General features: G+C 48.2%; 1 protein-coding gene across 5 annotated transcripts in view; it reads right to left on the reverse strand.

Moving 5' to 3' along the window:
• Window positions 1-17,983, reverse strand: part of ADCK1 (aarF domain containing kinase 1) — a 102,623-nt gene that overhangs the window by 25,355 nt on the left and 59,285 nt on the right. For all 5 annotated transcript variants that reach the window (XM_045562620.1, XM_045562612.1, XM_045562592.1 and 2 more), the window contains exons 5-6: window positions 12,030-12,188; window positions 1,377-1,535 (exon numbers count right to left, since the gene is read on the reverse strand). In XM_045562620.1, the coding sequence (XP_045418576.1) occupies window positions 1,377-1,535; window positions 12,030-12,188 (318 nt within the window). The remainder of the gene's footprint in view (window positions 1-1,376; window positions 1,536-12,029; window positions 12,189-17,983) is intronic.

Raw genomic sequence — 17,983 nt, forward strand, 5'->3', positions numbered from 1 at the left:
AGAGCTCTGGGACCCCCTCCTGCATTCTCCAGGCCTCCTGGGTGAAGACAGAAGGGCTGATCTCTTCTAGAGTTGAAAGCCAAGATCGCTGTGTAGACCATCAGACGGGCCCTCCAACCCCTGCACCATCGTGATGAAGGGGTACCCCTAGGTAATGGGCACGAACCCACTAAGGACAAGGAGTGTTGGAAGAACAGGGTGCTGGCATGCATCTCTCTCATTCCAACCTGAGTGCCCTGTGGGGAACATCAGGATGGTCCTCAAAGACCAGCTCAGTGCCACTCCTCAGAAGAGCCTGCCCTCACCTGATGGGCCATGAGAGTCCCTTCTGAATCCTCGGAGCACTTATAATACCTCTCATGATACAGTTGTGACTTTGTACCATTCAATATAGTTTCTCACGTTAAGTGTCTTCTATTACATGAGGGCAGTTCTGCTATAATACTTGTTTTGAAAACACAAATTTGTTCCAGTGTGACTGATATATTAGGAAACAGTTTGATCAAAATGCAAATTTTATATTAGCTTGCATGCACTATCAGCTGCGAGAAACACTGTGAATGCAGAAACCTGTATCTGGCTGAACCTTGCCACCTGAGAATACACAAAACACACACACCTCAAACATCGCAGCACCTGGCTGAGTTACCCCCGTCTGGTGTTGCAGCCTTCCATCCCATGTCAGAGGACCCTCCGTCCACCACCACACGATAATTCACAAGCAGTAACCCTTCTGAAGTCCACTTCCATCAGCAGATTTCAAGGTAAAGTGCCATGCGTATTGTGCTCTTATGTATTTCTTAGACACTTAACATGTGTAAAACTATCCTACTGTTTTTTTTCTTACCTTCTTTTGTTTTCTGTTACTGATGAGGTTTTTCAGTGTTATCCCCCTAACTCCATTTTCCCCATAGGCCCTGTGGTTTCCACTGTGCGATTCTGCATACACCGTGGTGATTTCTAGGCACACATATGTTGTGTTATAGTAGAACTAACCATATATTAAATGAGCTAATGTAATATACATATGTCTGCAACAGTGCCAGAATACAGTAGGGTTAGCTATCGCCACCACCATCATCATTCCATGCTTCATGGAGGCACAGACCATGGCATATAGGCCCTTGGGTAGTGCTCAGCGTCTTGCAATTGTCGATTATTCAATAAACATCTGTTTAATTGACTGACAGGTCAACAGTCACACTTGGTATTTCTTTATAAATTGCCTTCAAGGGCTTTAATGTGCACCAGCAGTTAAATTCATCCTCAGTAAAAAGACTCAGAGAGGAGATGTCCCAGTTATGTCTTGAAAGGGGGTACCAATCCCCCCACTCTTGCACCAGACCCCCCACTCCCCATTGCCCTGCCCCGCCTACCTTTAAGAAGTCAAAGTGCTTGAGCATCTGGGCCACTTTCTCAGCATTCCTCCCTTCATTGAGGAAATCCAGCTCCAAAGGCAGGTTCTTCTTGGCTTCATCCACCAGCCACATAAACTCAAACTCTGGGAATAGCTGTTTCACAGCCAGGACGAGCACCTGAAATCCACCAAGCACCCCATCAGTCAGCCCACAGCACCCACCAAGGGAGGTCCATTTCCTACCCTCCTGCTGGGTCCCCCGTGGAGTAAAGGTGGGTGGAGAAACTGCTCCCCTGGGGCCCATCTCTGTAGTCTACACCAAGTCCAAGATGATGACAGCCGGCAGTGACCATGACTACCATCTGCTAAGCACTCCCCACATGCCCAGCACTGGGCTAAGCACTTTACTGACTAGCCCACTTAATCTTCACAATTCTGGGAGGGACACAGACGCACATCCCATCATCCCCATGTCACACAGGAGGAAGCTGAGGCTCTGAGAGATTATATGATTTTCCCAAATTTGCCCAGCAGTGGACGTACAGAGCTAGAATTCCACTTGGGTCTACCCAGCTCCAAGGCCCTTACTCTGAAGCACTTCGCTCAACGGCTGCTGTTGCTGGTCCCTGATTTGCTCTTCGTGGTCCTGTTTACAAAGCTCTGAGAGGGTGCTTCAACTGTAACTGTCATTTTTCTTTTTTAAGCTGACTGGTTGATATTCAAGCATTTATAATATTATTTTCTATGCTTTCTGTATGTCTAAAATATTTCATAATAAAAAATTAAATTGGAATAAGAAAACAAGGCTGGACATGACAAGAGATAAAGGATTTGACCACTTGGATAAAAAGCTTGAATTTTTGGCAATTTGGATCCACAGTAGATTCTGGAGCAATGACATGATGAAAAGGGGGTTTTAGAAGACTTATCTGGCATCCAGGTGTCGGTTTAAAGATGTGAAATTAAACATCATGGCAGAGAACAAGAGCCCAGTGAGATGTACAGAGCACGTCACAGCCCCTCCGTGGGCAGGGACTCAGTCCTGGGGCAGCCCCACCACCAGGGCCCTGGATTTGAGACAGTTTCACGAGTTCAAGGGTGCTGGCTCTGTAGTGAGCGAGCAAGGGTGATACCAGGGATGTGGAAGATGCTCCAGAATTCCGAGAGGGAAACACAGAAGGCATCTCCCCTCCTCTCCCATAAGCTGTCCTGTTGGTGTGCAAAGCCAGGCCTGGGGAGAACCACTGACTGATGGTCCCAGTAATTCTTGGTATAGATTACAGTCCAAGAGTATAGAGTTCTCTGAAAGCACCCACCTCCACCCCTGGCTACAGCAGACAGCAATGAGCAAGAACTAAAAGGCCACGGGCCTGGTGGTATCAAAACACCTTCCCCTTCTAATCTCCCCAGAAGGACTTACTGGGTCACAGCTAAGAGCCTTGTCTTGTGTTTCTTTTTGCCCTGGTCTATGATATTATATCCAAAAAGGCGTTAGGCATGTGTGATCCAAAAGAAATCAATCTAAAGCCAGGTCATTAACTAAAAGGCACTTATGGCTTTGTTTTTAAACCCTATGTCCTGGGTACCAGATGCCATTCTAAAAGAACCACCCACAGGGCTATGATACTCAATTTCTACCAAAACCCCTTTTAATTATCTTACGATGCAGTTTAATTTCTTTTCAGTCTTGTCTGGTCTTTCATGGGCGAGACCTGTGACCTTATGATAATCGATTTAGTTTATGTTTCGTTTCTGTTTGTGTCACATGAGACTAGGAGAGAGAGGTGGCAATGGAAAGGCCCAGACTACATGTGTCAGATCCAGGCACCTGGGCATGGCAGCCTCCAGACATCGCATCTCCTCACGGTGCCCTCAGATGGCCCTCGGGAGCCACCGAAGCTCCGGCAGAGCAGCAAAGAAACAGAAGCGACTCACCCGGGCTGTGGCCAAGCACGCCATCTAAGCACCTGAACTCCACTCTCCGGGCTCTGAGAAAAGCCCTGCGGCATTTTGCTCCCATCTAAATTTCAGACAGCCTCGCCCAGGCAGGGCAAGGAAAGGAGCCACAGTGAGGTCCCCTCATTTGTTCGATCATAATTCACTGATTAGCCTCTAGGTAATTAGCCTGGGCCACACAGGAGTATATACAGGGAGCCACTGGTAGCCTAGTGAGGCCTATCCCTGGGGGGCAAAGCTTATGGCCAAACAACAATTCCTCATTTATTGTATGGCCACTGTTATTTGTGAAATTTTAAATTATTATTAATATCCAAACAGCACTGAGAGGCACATTAAAGATTTTTTTCTAGTACTAATCAATGACATAATTAGTCATTACTAACACTATTGGTTGATGTCACTAATCATAAAAGCAGGCATACATTTTATTAATAATTGCTAATAACTAATTAATAAACTGATTCATAACCCAAAAAATTTTACAGTGCTCATAGAACTGGTTACTAAAGCATGCTGTGGGTTGTGGGTCAGTCCGTTGGTTACTTTACACTGAAAAGCCTTGTTTGAATGCAAGTCAGTGGTTCTCAGCGTTACGGGAGGTCACCATCGTTTTTATGGGAGATTATCAATTTGAAAACCTGATGCCAGCTTTGAAGCCCAGAAAACGTACATACTCACATAATTTTGCACATAACTCAGGGGGTTCACCAAACCCTTGAAATTCACTGGTGGGGAGGGGAGGTCAGGCTAAGAGTCATCTGGTCCAAGCAGTTTTGGGCTGCTGCTATTTTACACTTTTCTTGGCTGAAGAGAATAAAATAAAACTCCTCAGTTTCACCTTCTGTTTTCATTCAATTCCCTTCTCAGATGAATCTATTTAGCCTACCCTAAGCAGATTCATTTCACTTTTCCTTTTTGACAACAGATGCAATCAACTAAAATAACACAGGTGTTGTTATCAAGTCAACTTTTTGATTTTTCTCCCCAAATGTATCTTCTCCATAAAATTCTTCCAACAGCCAATGTTTTCACCAGCACCTACCACATACTCAACACTCAGCAGATGTGTATCAAATACTCACATGAACAAATGACTGAATAGATAAATGAATGAACAAATGAATGTTTCAAAGAGTTTGTCTTCTCCTCTGAGATAACTATAGTTTCACCTATGTATTACCCAAAGGGATTGAGTTTTTCTGTTTCTGAGGTCTTGGTGGAAAGAGCAAGAACCTCTAAATTTGGGGGAATCACAGTTTCAGAATCCATGAGAATTCTCTACTTGATCTGCAACCTTATAAGTCAATCAAGGTACATTCAAAAATTAATACTTTCTTCCAGGTAAAATAATAAAACTATTTTCTTGTTGGGTCACTGGTTCACAGGAGGAAAAAAATCAATCGTGGGCCACAAAGAAACATAATGGGGAAAATGAAGAGTCACAAAGAAGTCTGAAAACTAGTGGCTGTTATTTACAATAGAAAAAAATTGGAAATTATCATTATTTAGCACCTACTACCTGCCAGGCACTGTGCTACAAGGCATTTTACAGACGCACTCTTGTTAAATCCTCTTCTTGCCAGTTTCACATAGACTAAAACAGTTTCCTGGAGGTCAAGGTCACATAGTTTATAATTGCCAAAACAGGATCTGGACCCAGGTTTTTCTGTTCTTTCTTTATGCAGCCCTGCCTCGAGCAACACAATACAGGGCAATACAATAGGAAGCTCAAGATAAGACACAGAAAGAGCTTTGTAAACTGTAAAATGCAACTGAAATGAGAGTTACTGTTATCAAGTTATTATATATTATAAAAGAAATAATGTGCTGCAGAAAAAGAGCACACTAAATAGAATGCCTGTACCAATCCAAACTGGTAAAAATGAACGTCCGACAAGGATCGAAAATCAATTCAGAGTGATGTAAATAGCTTGCCATTCACGGGGTTTATCTTTGTTCTGATAAGTTATTAAAGTACACACGTTTTAGAAAACAGAATTATAGTGTGAAGAGAAGTTTCCATGGGATGGCCTACGTCTCTGGATATTTTTACATATATTTTTAAAAATAAAATCACTGTTGGCTTCTGTGCCAACACAAACATTACCTAGCCACCCACTGTTCAATCAACACATTTAGTAAAGAAACAAGATGACAGACAGCACGCACTGCAAATGCTGCTCAAAAAAACACAAGAACATAACTGTCACAGGTCTTTATTTAGAGACCCTTGGGATGGGCCAAATGACATCAAGCGGTGCTCTCAGGCCAGAGAGTTCCGCGCCAACATAGCAGAGAGCCGTAGACCCTGGTGGTACATGGTAGGCACAGTACTTGGCCATGAGTTAGATTCCTTCAGGATGGCAGAGCAAGGGGGTGTTTATCACTAATCAGAAGCCTGAGAGAGAACTGGGAGTGATATGGGGTGGTTGGGACCTGGGGATTACGGTCTTCCCACAGCTCACAGATCATCTGAGTCCTACCCTGCCCTCAGGCAGTGAGAATGGAAATGAGATGTGGTCCGCTAAGCTCCCTGCTAATGTGGGCAGAAAAGAACTGCTGCAAAGCCAGCCCCGCCAGCAGACGGATGGACTGTGCTTCGTCAGTTCACCCCCTCCTGCTGAATCATTGTTCCAATCTCTAGGCCCAATTAGTCTGGCTCTGGACAGCCACTCAAATCAATAAGAGTCACTGGCCGTGCATCTAGAAGTAGAGTTGCCCCAACTATTAAAGGGACAATATCAGGTGATAATGACAAAGCTGAAAAACATCCTTCCCTGTGCCTTTCTCTTTTATGCAAAGTCATTGACACCGTCAGATTCATCGAACACCATTTGTTGAGAATCAGCACCCATTCTCTGCCATCACTAACAGTCTATCCCAGAGACCATCTCCATTCCCCAAGAGGAATGCCAGGTTCACAGGAGACACAAAGCACTAGGGTGCCACGTGCTATTGGGGGCCAACCCAACAGCCATCTCCCCTACCTCCCTGGCCAACAGAACCCCAGTGTTGTGCATCTTTCATGTCCATCAAGGAAAGCAATCCTGAGAGGGTGAATCAAGATTGGTTTAAGCCAATCAAGGTGGTCTCATTTCTCTTGCCAAGACTGATTTAGGCATGGGCATTTCTCTGGCCAAGAAGAAATGAAGGAAAGACAGGAAGAACCTGGGTCCTCACAAACCACAATGAGGTGCTGGATTAGTCCAGCTGATCCAGCTTCCAGACGTCTTCACATGTGAGATAATATGGAATATTATTATCTATTCCACTTTCAGTTGGACTTTCTGATTCTTTTTTTTTAAGCCAGTCAAATTGGATTTTCTGATTCCCAGAGCCAAAAACATCCTAACTGATACAACCAGTAGTCACTACCTCCTTGCTCCAAAGTCTCACTTCTGTAGACCTCTATCCTCCTCTATCCTTACAGCAGATATATATTTGTATTTATAAGCTCACCTCTTAAAATGCAAATATGCAGAGGTTAAACCTATCAGTCACTCTCTCTTTAAGTGTGAACTACTTTAATCAGATTGCCTTCCTCACAAGACCAGGAAGTGCTCAACGATGCAGGGATGGAGAACCTGCAGCCTTGGGGCCACGTGTGGCCTTCTAGATCTGTGAGTGTGGCTTTTTGACTGAATCCAAATTTTACAGAACAAATCCTTTTAATAAAACTAACTTTGGGGGACAAGAAATGGGCAACAGGAGAGAGCAGGAGGGCACACAATACTTGGAACTGGCGTGAGAGGAGGCACAGAGGACTATGCAGAAAAATAGCTTTGCCTCCCCTCTAAGTTTCTGGTGGCTAATGTAGCCCTAATGACCCCTAGAAATCATTCTCCTCCTGCCAAGAATGCCTGAGCACCTTTCTGGGGTTGTCATTCCTGAAACCAAGATACCATTTAGGTGTGGACTCAGGAAAGAAAACATAACTCATTTCAAATATCAAACAATATTAGTTTTCCAGCTGGGCTCTTCTTGCTTTTGTAGCAGAGAAGGAGCCAGGCAGGACTTTTTCCACCAGAGACCAAGCCCAGTGAGAAGGCAGTGCCACCCGGTGCTGCTGCTAATGCTGATGGTCCTTGGGGCTGTTTTCCTGAGGCTGTGAGTGTGGGTCTCGGCTGTGCCTGGTGATCCTGGCCCCAGCACTGCCTCAGCCACTGCCAAGGAGCCACTCTGTACTCTGCACACAGCCCGCCAGGCCGTGCTTCCCAAGAAAAGCATCTGATACTTATCTTAGGGAGGAAGATGCCAAATCTTTATTACTGCTATTATTGCTATGACCTTACAGCAACCATTACTTAGGGAGCCAGCGAAGCTCTGAGCAGAGGAAAAGTGACAGCTGTCCTCCCAGCCCAAGCCCTGATGGCACTGCTGGGCAGAGGCAGATTCCTGCCTGAGTCAGGAGTGGCTGCTGGGAATTAGGAAGCCCGAGGGTCCTCTGAGACTCCCGCTTCTCTCCCAGCTATGCCTGTTTCATAGCCCTCGATAGGTGCTCAAACTCAAGTTTCCAGGAGGATGTCCAGTGTCACTCAGCAGTCCTGCTGTCCCGCTCTTCCGTTGCACACAGCAGCTATTCCAAACCTTCACCCCCCTCGAGCCTCCAGTGCCACCTTCTACCCCCTCATTCTCAGCAGATGGTCTTGCCTCCTACTTCTGAGAAAAAATAGAGGCTATCAGTCCACTACACACTCCACTGCCCACTTTCCCTCCCCCTCTCCCCTCTGCCCCACACACCTGTCTGCACCCAGCCCTACCACTTTCCTCTGGGCTCAAAACAAAGGCTGAGCAAAGGCTAATGTTTCCACCTGTGCTCTTGGTGCCCAATCTCTTGAACCTCCTCCTAGATTTGATCTAGCAATTACTTGTCTCTGCTGAACCCCCAAATACCCCCTCCTTCCCCATCAGCTACAAGCCTACTCAAGGTTCCCCAGCACTTAATCCCATGCTCTGCTCTAACCACGACCCTAACTCTCCTCAACTTTCCACAGCTCAACATTTAAAAACAGTATATTCTCCATCAAGGGTCTCTACTTCCTCGGGTCTTAATTTTCCTGCACCCCCTCAGGCCACTGTAGCTGCTATTCCTAACAATGCTAAATCTCCAAGTCCAAAATACCCTTCTCAGTGCTTTACTGATTTGATCTCCCATTTGACAGTGTTGAGTAATTCCAGTAGATCATATTTTCCAAAATGGCTGCAACAATATCTCCCATTCTAACATGCTTCTAGAACCTTGCCACTCTGCCATTAAGAAACAGAGTCTATATCCTCACCTCTGAGCTAAGGGGCCTTTGTGACTGCTTCATCCAGTAGAGTAAGGAAGAAGTAATTCCATATGCCTTCCAAGGCCGGGTCATAAAACTGTGATATACTTTCAGCCTTACTCTCTTGGGACACCTGCTCTTACAACCCAGCCACCATGCTGTGAGGAAGCCCAAAGAGCCATGCAGAAGCTGACATGGAGGGAAACTAAGGCCCTGGCCCACAGCCCCAGTTGAGGTCCCGGACAACAGCCAGCACCAACTTGCCAGCCACGGGAATGAGCCACCTTGGAAGTAGCTCCTCCAGCCCCCAGTCAAGCTACCCCAGCTAGAGCTGCATAAAACAGATGAGTTTCTTTGCCAAGCCCTGGCCAAACGGCAGATTCACAAGCAAAACACATGACTTGTTTTAAGCCACTAAGTTTTGAAGTGAGTCATTCTGCAGCATTAGATAACTGACAACAGGGCTCTCTTCTTGAATTTTTTTCACTGGATGTAGGAGCATGACTCAATCGGGGTTATCCTCCAGCCTCTCTGACCATGCCTTCTTAGTCATGAATTTATCCTCATGGGCTCATTCCTAAAATAGTTATGTTCCTCACAGTTTTTTCCGTGCCCTCTCTCTTCTTGTACAACCCTACATACCTCCTCTAAGTGATCTCAACTACTCCCTCAGATTCAGCTGCCATGAGTATCTTTGCTCCAAGTCCTGAATCTGTATTCCAGCCTGGACTCCAGATGGACAGGGAAAGCCTTATTCAAAACTATCGACAGCAGTATCTTACCCTCCTGCTTGTACCGCTACCCATGTCCCTTTGCTCTGAGATCCATCCCAACCCCCTTACTCTCATGAGAACCTACTTTTGCCAGGCTCCCATGCTAATTTGCTTCCAGTGAAGTTTGGCTGGCTGATGGAATATCGGGGGACAGGAGAAGGTGAAAAAGCCTCTGCCTCAAATAGCATCTGTGGTTCCAATTCCCAGGCAACAAGCCCCACATCTGTGATCTGGCTCCCAGTGGACAAGCTCTCCATAGTCCCAACCTCTGCCAGGTTGTCCCAGCTCCTAGGCTTCAGAGAACCACATCACCTCTTTGTCTCTCCACCTGGAGAGGGGCAGTGGCTTCCTGTGTTGGTGACCGTCTCACCACACCATCTGGCTTCTCAGCAATTCTGTCTCTTGTAAACCCAATTTTCTGTTTTAAATTCCCTCTGTTTGAAATACCTAGAGCAATTTCTTTTTTCCTGACTGAACCCTGTCTGATATATGGTAGTCCACCCATAGCCAGGGTCTTGCTTTCCTAGGTTTCAGTCACCTGTAGTCAACTATGGCCTGAAAATACCTGAGTACAATACTTTGAGATGAGAGAGGGAGAGAGAGAGAAGAGAAAGGGAGAGAGAGACAGAGACACACACCACATTCACAATTTTTTTTTTTTTTTTTTTTTGAGACAGAGTCTCCCTCTGTTGCCCAGGCTAGAGTGCAGTGGTGTCATGATAGCTCACTGTAACCTCAAACTCCTGGGCTCAAGTGATCCTCCTGCCTCAGCCTCCCGAGTAGCTGGGACTACAGGCACGTACCACCATGCCTGGCTAATTTTTCTATTTTTTGTAGAGACAAGGTCTCGCTCTTGTTCAGGCTGGTCTCAAACTCCTGGCCTCAAGTGATCCTCCCGCCTTGGCCTCCTAAAGTGCCAGGATTATAGGCATGAGCCACCACGCCCAGCCCATATTACTTTTATTATAGCATACTGTTCTATTTTATTATTATTGCTGTTATTAATCTCTTGCTGTGCATAATTTATAAATTAAACTTTATCATAGGTATGTACATATAAGAAAAAACAGTACCTATAAAGTTCAGTACTATTCAAGGTTTGGGGCATCCTCTGGGGGTCTTAGAACGTATCCTGTACTGATAAGGGGACACAACTGTATAGGGTGAAAGGCACCCAAACTTAATCATTTAAGCTGGAAACCTAAGGTGCTGCAGTCTCCTCCTGGTTCATGACAGCACTTGCCCCCACCCCACATAAAGCAGGTCACATGGTCCTGATGACTCCACCCCGAGCCCTGCATCTCCTCCACCCCCACCGCACTGCCTTGCTTCACATCATTGTTTCTCTCTCGGACCAATGCTGCAGCCACTCAATTAGTCTCCTGGCTACAGTCTTTCTGCCTTACGATACATCTTCCAGGCTGCCAACAGATTTGTATTTCTAATGCACATCTGATCATGACAGTTCCCTGATTAAAATTCTTAAATGGTTCCCCACTGACTACAGGAGAAAATCAGATTTACTCAGGTCCACAAATATTCATTGAGCATTGCCTGTGTATACCGTTCTACACCTTAGCTGGAACGGAAGGCCCTCCTGGTTCTGTCTTGCCTGCCTTCCCAGCCTCATCTCCAGCCACTCTCAGCTCACACCATCTGAACACCCTGTTTCTCTAGGACTCGGGCCTTCACACATGCTGGGCTGTCCTTCCCCTGCCCAGCTATGTCAAGAGTCACCTCCCCACTGCAGCCCCTGGGCACCCCCCATCCATCCAGGCACAGTGGCCCATGGCAGTCTGCAAACACCCCTTTGAAAGAGCTCACGTCCCCACACTGTGACTGTTGACATACCTTTCTCCTCTACTGAATGGGGAGCTCTGTGAGATGAAGATGGAGCTCACTCACTCTCATGTCCCCAGCGCCCACCTAGTGTCTGGTGCAGAAGAGACTCTCCATGTATGTGTCAAGTTTGGTTAAAGTGAGTTCAAAGAATGAACTACAATTCCACAGTGAAGAAAGGGAACAAAGGACAGAGAAAGAGAAAAGGAAGAAGAGGGACATGCTGGCATGTTAAATAGATTGCTGACCTTCCCGTGTGGGGTGCTGGCTACTGCCCCAAGCAATGCCCGGCTCGCCCTCTTTCTCCCTTGCTCTGAGCGTGGAGCTAGAATAGTCCACTAGGGCATTTCCTATGGCCCTTTTCAGGCAGGTAAGTATGTCCATTCAAAACAACCATCAGACAAGCAAACCTATAATCTGCAAAAATATTTGTGATCTGCAAGTCATTTTTCTACCCCTGTAGACCACATACTCCCTTTTGTTATAATTTAACAAGTTAAGATGTAACTTTGTATACCCCCAAGGAAATCACGTTAGGTTCATCTCATTTCTGCAACATCCCCCTGAGGTCCCCTCCCCCTCAGCCACGGTAGCTGCTCAGAGTGTTCTGAGACCATCACAGGCAGTTTCCAGGGACAAGAACTGACAACCCCGCCATGGGGCCTTGTGATCAGAGTTGCCATGACCACTCCTCTGTTGTGGTCTCAGCCCTCCTCTCCCACTCTGCTGCTCAAAGGGCCACTCTCCACCCACCAGCCTGAACCAGCGTCACTGGGGCTGCCAGGATCAGGGGCAATGTAGGCTGAGGACAAAGGAAGAAAGGGCTCTCACCTCCATCAGGAGAATGTCCTTCGAGCTCTGAGCCTGCACCTTTGGGTGCTGGACCTTCACGGCCACCGTCCGCCCGTCACGCAGCACCGCCTTGTGGACCTGGGCCAGGGAGGCTGCCCCCAGAGGGGTGTCGTCGAAGCTCATGAACAAATCATGGATCTGCCGAGAGTGGAGGGAGGACAGAGCAGTTGAGAAGATGACCCAGTTCAGCAAGAGGGGTCCAGGAAGACGGGCCAGAGACAGGGCTGCCTGCTGCCTTCATGATAGATTTCTGCTTTAACAGTTGTGCACCAACCCGGGGCCTCAATTGGGCCCGTGGCTGCCATGGAGATTCTCACCAGGCACATAGAGAAAGGGGGACAGAAGATGCTTGTAGCGGACATGTCCTCCTACGTGTGCATGGGGGCATTCCATCAAAAGCCAAAGAGTGCTGTCTGGAGTGTTCAGAAGTGAGTATCATCCACCCATTTAATTATCCACCATTGTGCCCCCTGGGCACTCACACCTGACAATCCAGACTTAACAGAACATGGGCCCACAGCAGTCCAGGACAGGGATCAGACGGAAGATGCTTCAATCTCACCAACTGGGGAGCCCCGGGCGGAGACTCCAGACCCAACAACCTGCCCCTCGTCCCTGCCCAAGCAGCAGCTTCAACATGGGTCTCCGAGCCCATCACGGCCCAGTCACCTGAGAGATCCCAGGGTTGCAAGCCAGAGCCTTGCTTTTGGTCCTCACCTGCAGAGTCAGCCAAAGGGGACGGCAGGGGACCCTCTCCTGCCCTCTCTGTGCCTCACATTCTCTTACTATGAAGTGGAAAATGTATTCCTTACTCTTCCTTCTTTTCCTCCCTTCTTCCCTCTTAGAAATACCAAACCAATTCTCCTGAAGGAAAAATTCTTTCTGACTTGAGTGGTCGCACCCACCTACACGGTCCAGATATGAATATTCTACCAGATGGGAAGGAGTCCCCAACGGCCCTTTTCGACAATGGCCAAAATCCTAATCCTCTCCATTGCTTTAAGCCTCTGTACAGCCTCATGACTGTGGAAAGCCCAGACGGTTGCACTGCACATGCTCAGATGTGTACGGATATAACAGTGCCATGCCTCCCTCCTGCCACCCCCCAGGCTCTCACACTCTGAGGCCTGTTCAGTCCGTGCCCCTCCTCCCTTGGTCCCCGCTTCCGCAGCAGCCCCTCTGCCCTGCCCTGCAGCCCCTCTCCTTGGACGTCAGAAGTCCCCATGGCCACCATCCCACCCTGTCTGCCAGGCTGCACCATCACCTTGCTAATCTTGCCTCATAAATCAGTCTCTCCAGCCCTGTCATCGTTTTTGGAACTTTCACTAATCTCCATCCCATTTATCAAACATCCTGCCCAGGCCAAGGGCCTGGGCCCCATGGGGAAGGGCCTACGCTCCTCTGTCACGAGAGGTAGGTCTGGGTCTGGCTTCCTGTCCCATGTCCTTTCACTGGAACCCCTCCCTGTGCCTGATGCTCCCTGCTCCCCCACAACGCATGCACTTGTCTTTCCCTCCTTCCTGCGTTCGGAGCTCCCTAATGGCAAGATTTTTCCCTCGTCATCCACCCCAATCGCCCTGGCGCTCTCAGCACAAGAACCCTTTGTCATGGGCCTGGGCTTGGGATGGGAGAACACCAGGACGATCACCCCTATAAATCCCACTAGAACATCGGCTCCAAGCGGGCAAGGGTTTTTGCTGTTCTGCTCACAGCTGAATTCCCTGCACCTAGAACAGGGATAGAACTAGTTGGTGCCAAACAAATATTCATTGAATGACTGGATCCTCCATTCTCTCCATTGGAGGAGAATTAAATCAACTTTCTCTTCCCTTTGAAATGGCTAGACCTTCCTGCTCCCATCTCACACTCCTACTAATCCAAAAACCTCAAATGTATAACTTTCCAAAATAGTGAAAGCACAGGTCGTGTGTGGGACTTACCTAGACAAACTCCACCTGCTACTCCAAGGTGGGTGTGGGACCCTGGTCTGGCCAATCAGAACCCTGAAGACCCCTGACTGGCTCAGAGATGACACGTGACTCAACTGGTCCAAACAGACTCAACTGTTTTACTTTTGTTTGAACTACAGAAGAGATGCTTTCTTTCTGTTGAACTTGAACATAAAAATATAAGCCTGGAGTCGAGCTGCCGAGGGTCACATAGTAGCAACAAAGAAGAAAGCAGAGCCTAAAGACAGAGGTAGTGAATCCTGGTCACAGTGTCTGAGCCTCTTGATCTAGTCATGCCTGAGTACCCACCCCATAATTCCTTGATTTGCTCAAGTCAGTTTAAGTTTTCTGTCACACACAACTGAGGGGGCTCTAACTGATACAGTGTGTTCTCAGGCCCCAGCATGGATAAATGGAAGCAGCATGGGCATGGTGCCCAGCACCCCCAAAAGACTCAGTGAGTATGAGTTCCATCCCATCCTCGCTCTGCTGCTGGGACAGGGATCCCGTAGTAGAAGGGAAGGTGGACCTCCGGCAATGTTCCCTGCTGTTACATAATGAGATCAACACCGAGTCCCTCTGGAAACCCTCTGGTATTTCCTGAAGGAGCAGAGCAGTAAGGAGAAGGTTTTCTGGGGCAGAGCGGTGAATTCAGACCCTCATCCTCCCGGTAGCCAGACGGGCCCCATCTTCCTGCTGCAAAGGGACTTGGGGGTCATCTGACCTCACTCCCAACCCCAAGTCTCTGCCTGGCTCCCAGGAACATCTGCTTGCTGTCTGAGAAGGACAATCAGTCTTCAAACCAGTGTCATTGCAGGGACACTGCAGAGTCATTGCAACTGAAGAGTGACATGGCATCGCGAGGGCCATGTGGCAAGAGCAGCTGCCAAAAGCACCCCACAGAGAGGTGGGGGAAGGAAAGGGCCAAGATAAGCAGATCCTAATCTCCAGGGTGAAACAAAGTCTGGCCCGCCAAACCCCCAGGGGACAGGAAGGGGGCCTCCCACAATTCCCTGCCCCCACCAGGGGATCAAGGGGGCCCTAAAATACCACCCAAGCCCAACAAGCAACTCAGCACCCTGAACAAGACCCAGCTGTGAGGACTTGCCCACATCCCCAGTTTTGCCAGTGGAAGCCAAGAGAGGCATGGGAAATGAGGATGCACCACTCACGGGACACAGGGAACCTGCCAGGCAGGTGCCCACCCTACCACCTCCCAGCACCCCTGCAGCCATCCCGTCCCTCTCTATCAGGAAGCAAGTCACACGCCCACACCCTCCTGTGCTTAAGCGAGCACACACACATACACACACAATAATTGATTGCTCGTGGATGTTCCTAGCTGGCTTATAAAAAAGGTAATTAAAGATTGGTGCTGCAGCCTGTAATTAAATATGAATAAAGTATCTCTAAATGGAACCTTGATTCAAAGTGTTCAGTGGAAGTACTTTATGCTGATAGATGGTAAGGAAAAATAGACCCTGTCCCGAAAGCAGAATTATGCCCCCCATGCAGCTGAAACAAATGCCACCCCCCAACAATCAGGCCCCGTCCTCTAGCCCCCCAACCCTTTCAGCAGAAATCATTAGCAGAAACAAACTGCAGCATTTGCAGCAATTAGGTTCAAGCAGGGCCCTCAGCTGCCTCCAGTCACTCGCAGAAACTCCTCTCCCTTTCTGAGGTTTTCTTTCCCGTTCCTTTTTTTCCCTCGTCTGGGTCTGGCAGCAAAATCAATTAAGTAAAACAATTGTATTTTAATATGACTAGTTATGTGCTTTTTAATTACTGCTGGCCCATGATTCGAATATATCGATGTCCCTATCTGAAAAAGGAAAAATAATCAGGAAAACAGTTTCTCTAGCTTTGGTTTTTCTTTGTGTGTGTGTGTGTGTGTGTGTGTGTGTGTGAGCGAGCTTTGGTTTTTCTGTGTGTGTGTGTGTGTGTGTGTGTGTGTGTTAGCTTTGGTTTTTCTGTGTGTGTGTGTGTGTGTGTATGTGTGCGCACATGTATAAAGAAAAACCTCAGAGGGATGAGAAGAAATGTGTCACCCCTAGGGGCTTGGCAAATGGAAGGCAGTAAAGTCTTCAATAGTCTGGCTTCAGCTGGGGCCTGGGAATCGGGAGACCAAGTGACATCAAACCCGAGTATAAGAGCAGAGTGAGCGATTCTCCCAAAGGTCAGGCATGCAGATTCCCACAAAGCTGGGTTACTGGGCAGCATGTGCAAATGCCGCACTGAGCAGCCAGGCACTGGCCCCAAAATAAGTCAGGATCTTCTGGAGAAACCACACTAGGACCCTGGGGGAATTTCGCTTGGGGTGTCTTAGCCAGCCCCACCAGCATGTGCAGCCTAGCCAGCTCAGGCCCCCTCACGACAACAGGCCCACAAGTCACAGGCCAGGGGATTGCCTGGATTTTCTGAAATGGCCCAATTTCTAACATTCCAGCCTGCTGTCCCCATTACTCAGTCACATCAGGCCAATTGTGGTTTCAGAAACTACATCGCCATATCAATAATGCAACTCACAAACCCTGAACTGCCTGGCTCCAGATGCAGACAGGAGCCTGCATCAAAGCAGGCAAGTCCAGGCCTAGATGCCAAGGCCAGGCAGTTCCCGCTTAAGAGCTGGAGAGACTGCCCAGGGCAACGGAGGCAGAGCCAACCCGGGGCAGGTTACCATGGCATCAGCTGCAGTGGTCTCAAGATGGCCCACTCCACGCCTGGCTGGGTGCCAGCTGCCATCAACGTGAGCCTGGTGGGGAGAGAGACAAGCCTCGATCTGCGCTAATGGAAGTGCTGGAGTGGACCTTACGCACCCCCTCGGCACCCCCAGCCTAAGGCTGATAAGATGGAGCTAGCTAGCAACAACTCCGTAAAACTCTGATATCTGCCTGGGCAGAAAACCCACTGCCACCTCTCCTGGTCTTCTGCCTGGATCCCAGCTCCTCCTCCTGGAGCCACTTCCCAGAGCCCTGCCCCAGGCGTCCCTACACCACTTCAAGGTCATTTCTGAACCTTCCAAGGTGACACCTGACAGTGATAGCAAATAAGTGGCACATACACACTCATTTTAAAATATGTTCACAATATTTAAAGACTCCTCCCTTTGAGAGGTGGAGCCTACTCCCCTCGCCTTGAGTATAAGCTGGGATTAATGACCCACTCGTAACAAATAGCATATAGAGGAAGTGGCAGTGTATGACCTCCAAGACTAAGTCATAAAAGGCACTGTGACATGCTCCTCACTCTCTCTCGAATTGCTTGCTCTGAGGAAGCAGGCTGCCATGTCATGAGGGCACTGAAGCACCCTGCAGAAAGGTCCGTGTGGTAAGGAACTGAGCTTCCTGCCAACAGTGAGCCATGTTGGAGGCAATCCTCCAGCCCCAGACAGGCTTCACCTGACCGCAGCCCTGGCCAACATGTTGACTGCAACCTCATGAGCGGCTCTCAGCCAGATCATCCAGTAAGTCACTCCCAAATTCCTGACCCACAGAAACTGTAAGACAACAAATGTTTGTTGTTTTAAGCCTCAAAATTTTGGAAGGTAACTTGTTATGCGGCAAGAGCTAACTAATACACCCCAAGCACAACCATGCCAGACATCACTAATCAGTCACAGCATCCATTCCTGCTGAGCCCAGATGAAGCCCTGGAATCTCTCTCAACACAGTGCTCCAGGCAGCCACTACCAATTGATCAGAGTTAATATACGAAATGAAACCAATTTGCCATTCCTTAGCCTGCGCCAACTGGTCAACACATATTTACTGCAGGCCTGTCACATGACAGAAACCATGTTAGGTACGTAGGCCAAAAACCAGATACAGTCTCTGGCCATGAAGAGACCTCAGAAGGCAACCGCCTCTCAGAAAAACACACCTGCATTTTAGCAGGACCTGTAAGAGACAACGCCTCCTGCCCATTGTGGCTTCACCCAGTCGGAAAGGGAATGTCTGGCAAGGTAAGAAGACGAGACCTCCAATG

The sequence above is a fragment of the Lemur catta genome, chromosome 1 (genome assembly GCF_020740605.2).
Source record: "Lemur catta isolate mLemCat1 chromosome 1, mLemCat1.pri, whole genome shotgun sequence".
Lineage (NCBI taxonomy): Eukaryota > Metazoa > Chordata > Mammalia > Primates > Lemuridae > Lemur > Lemur catta.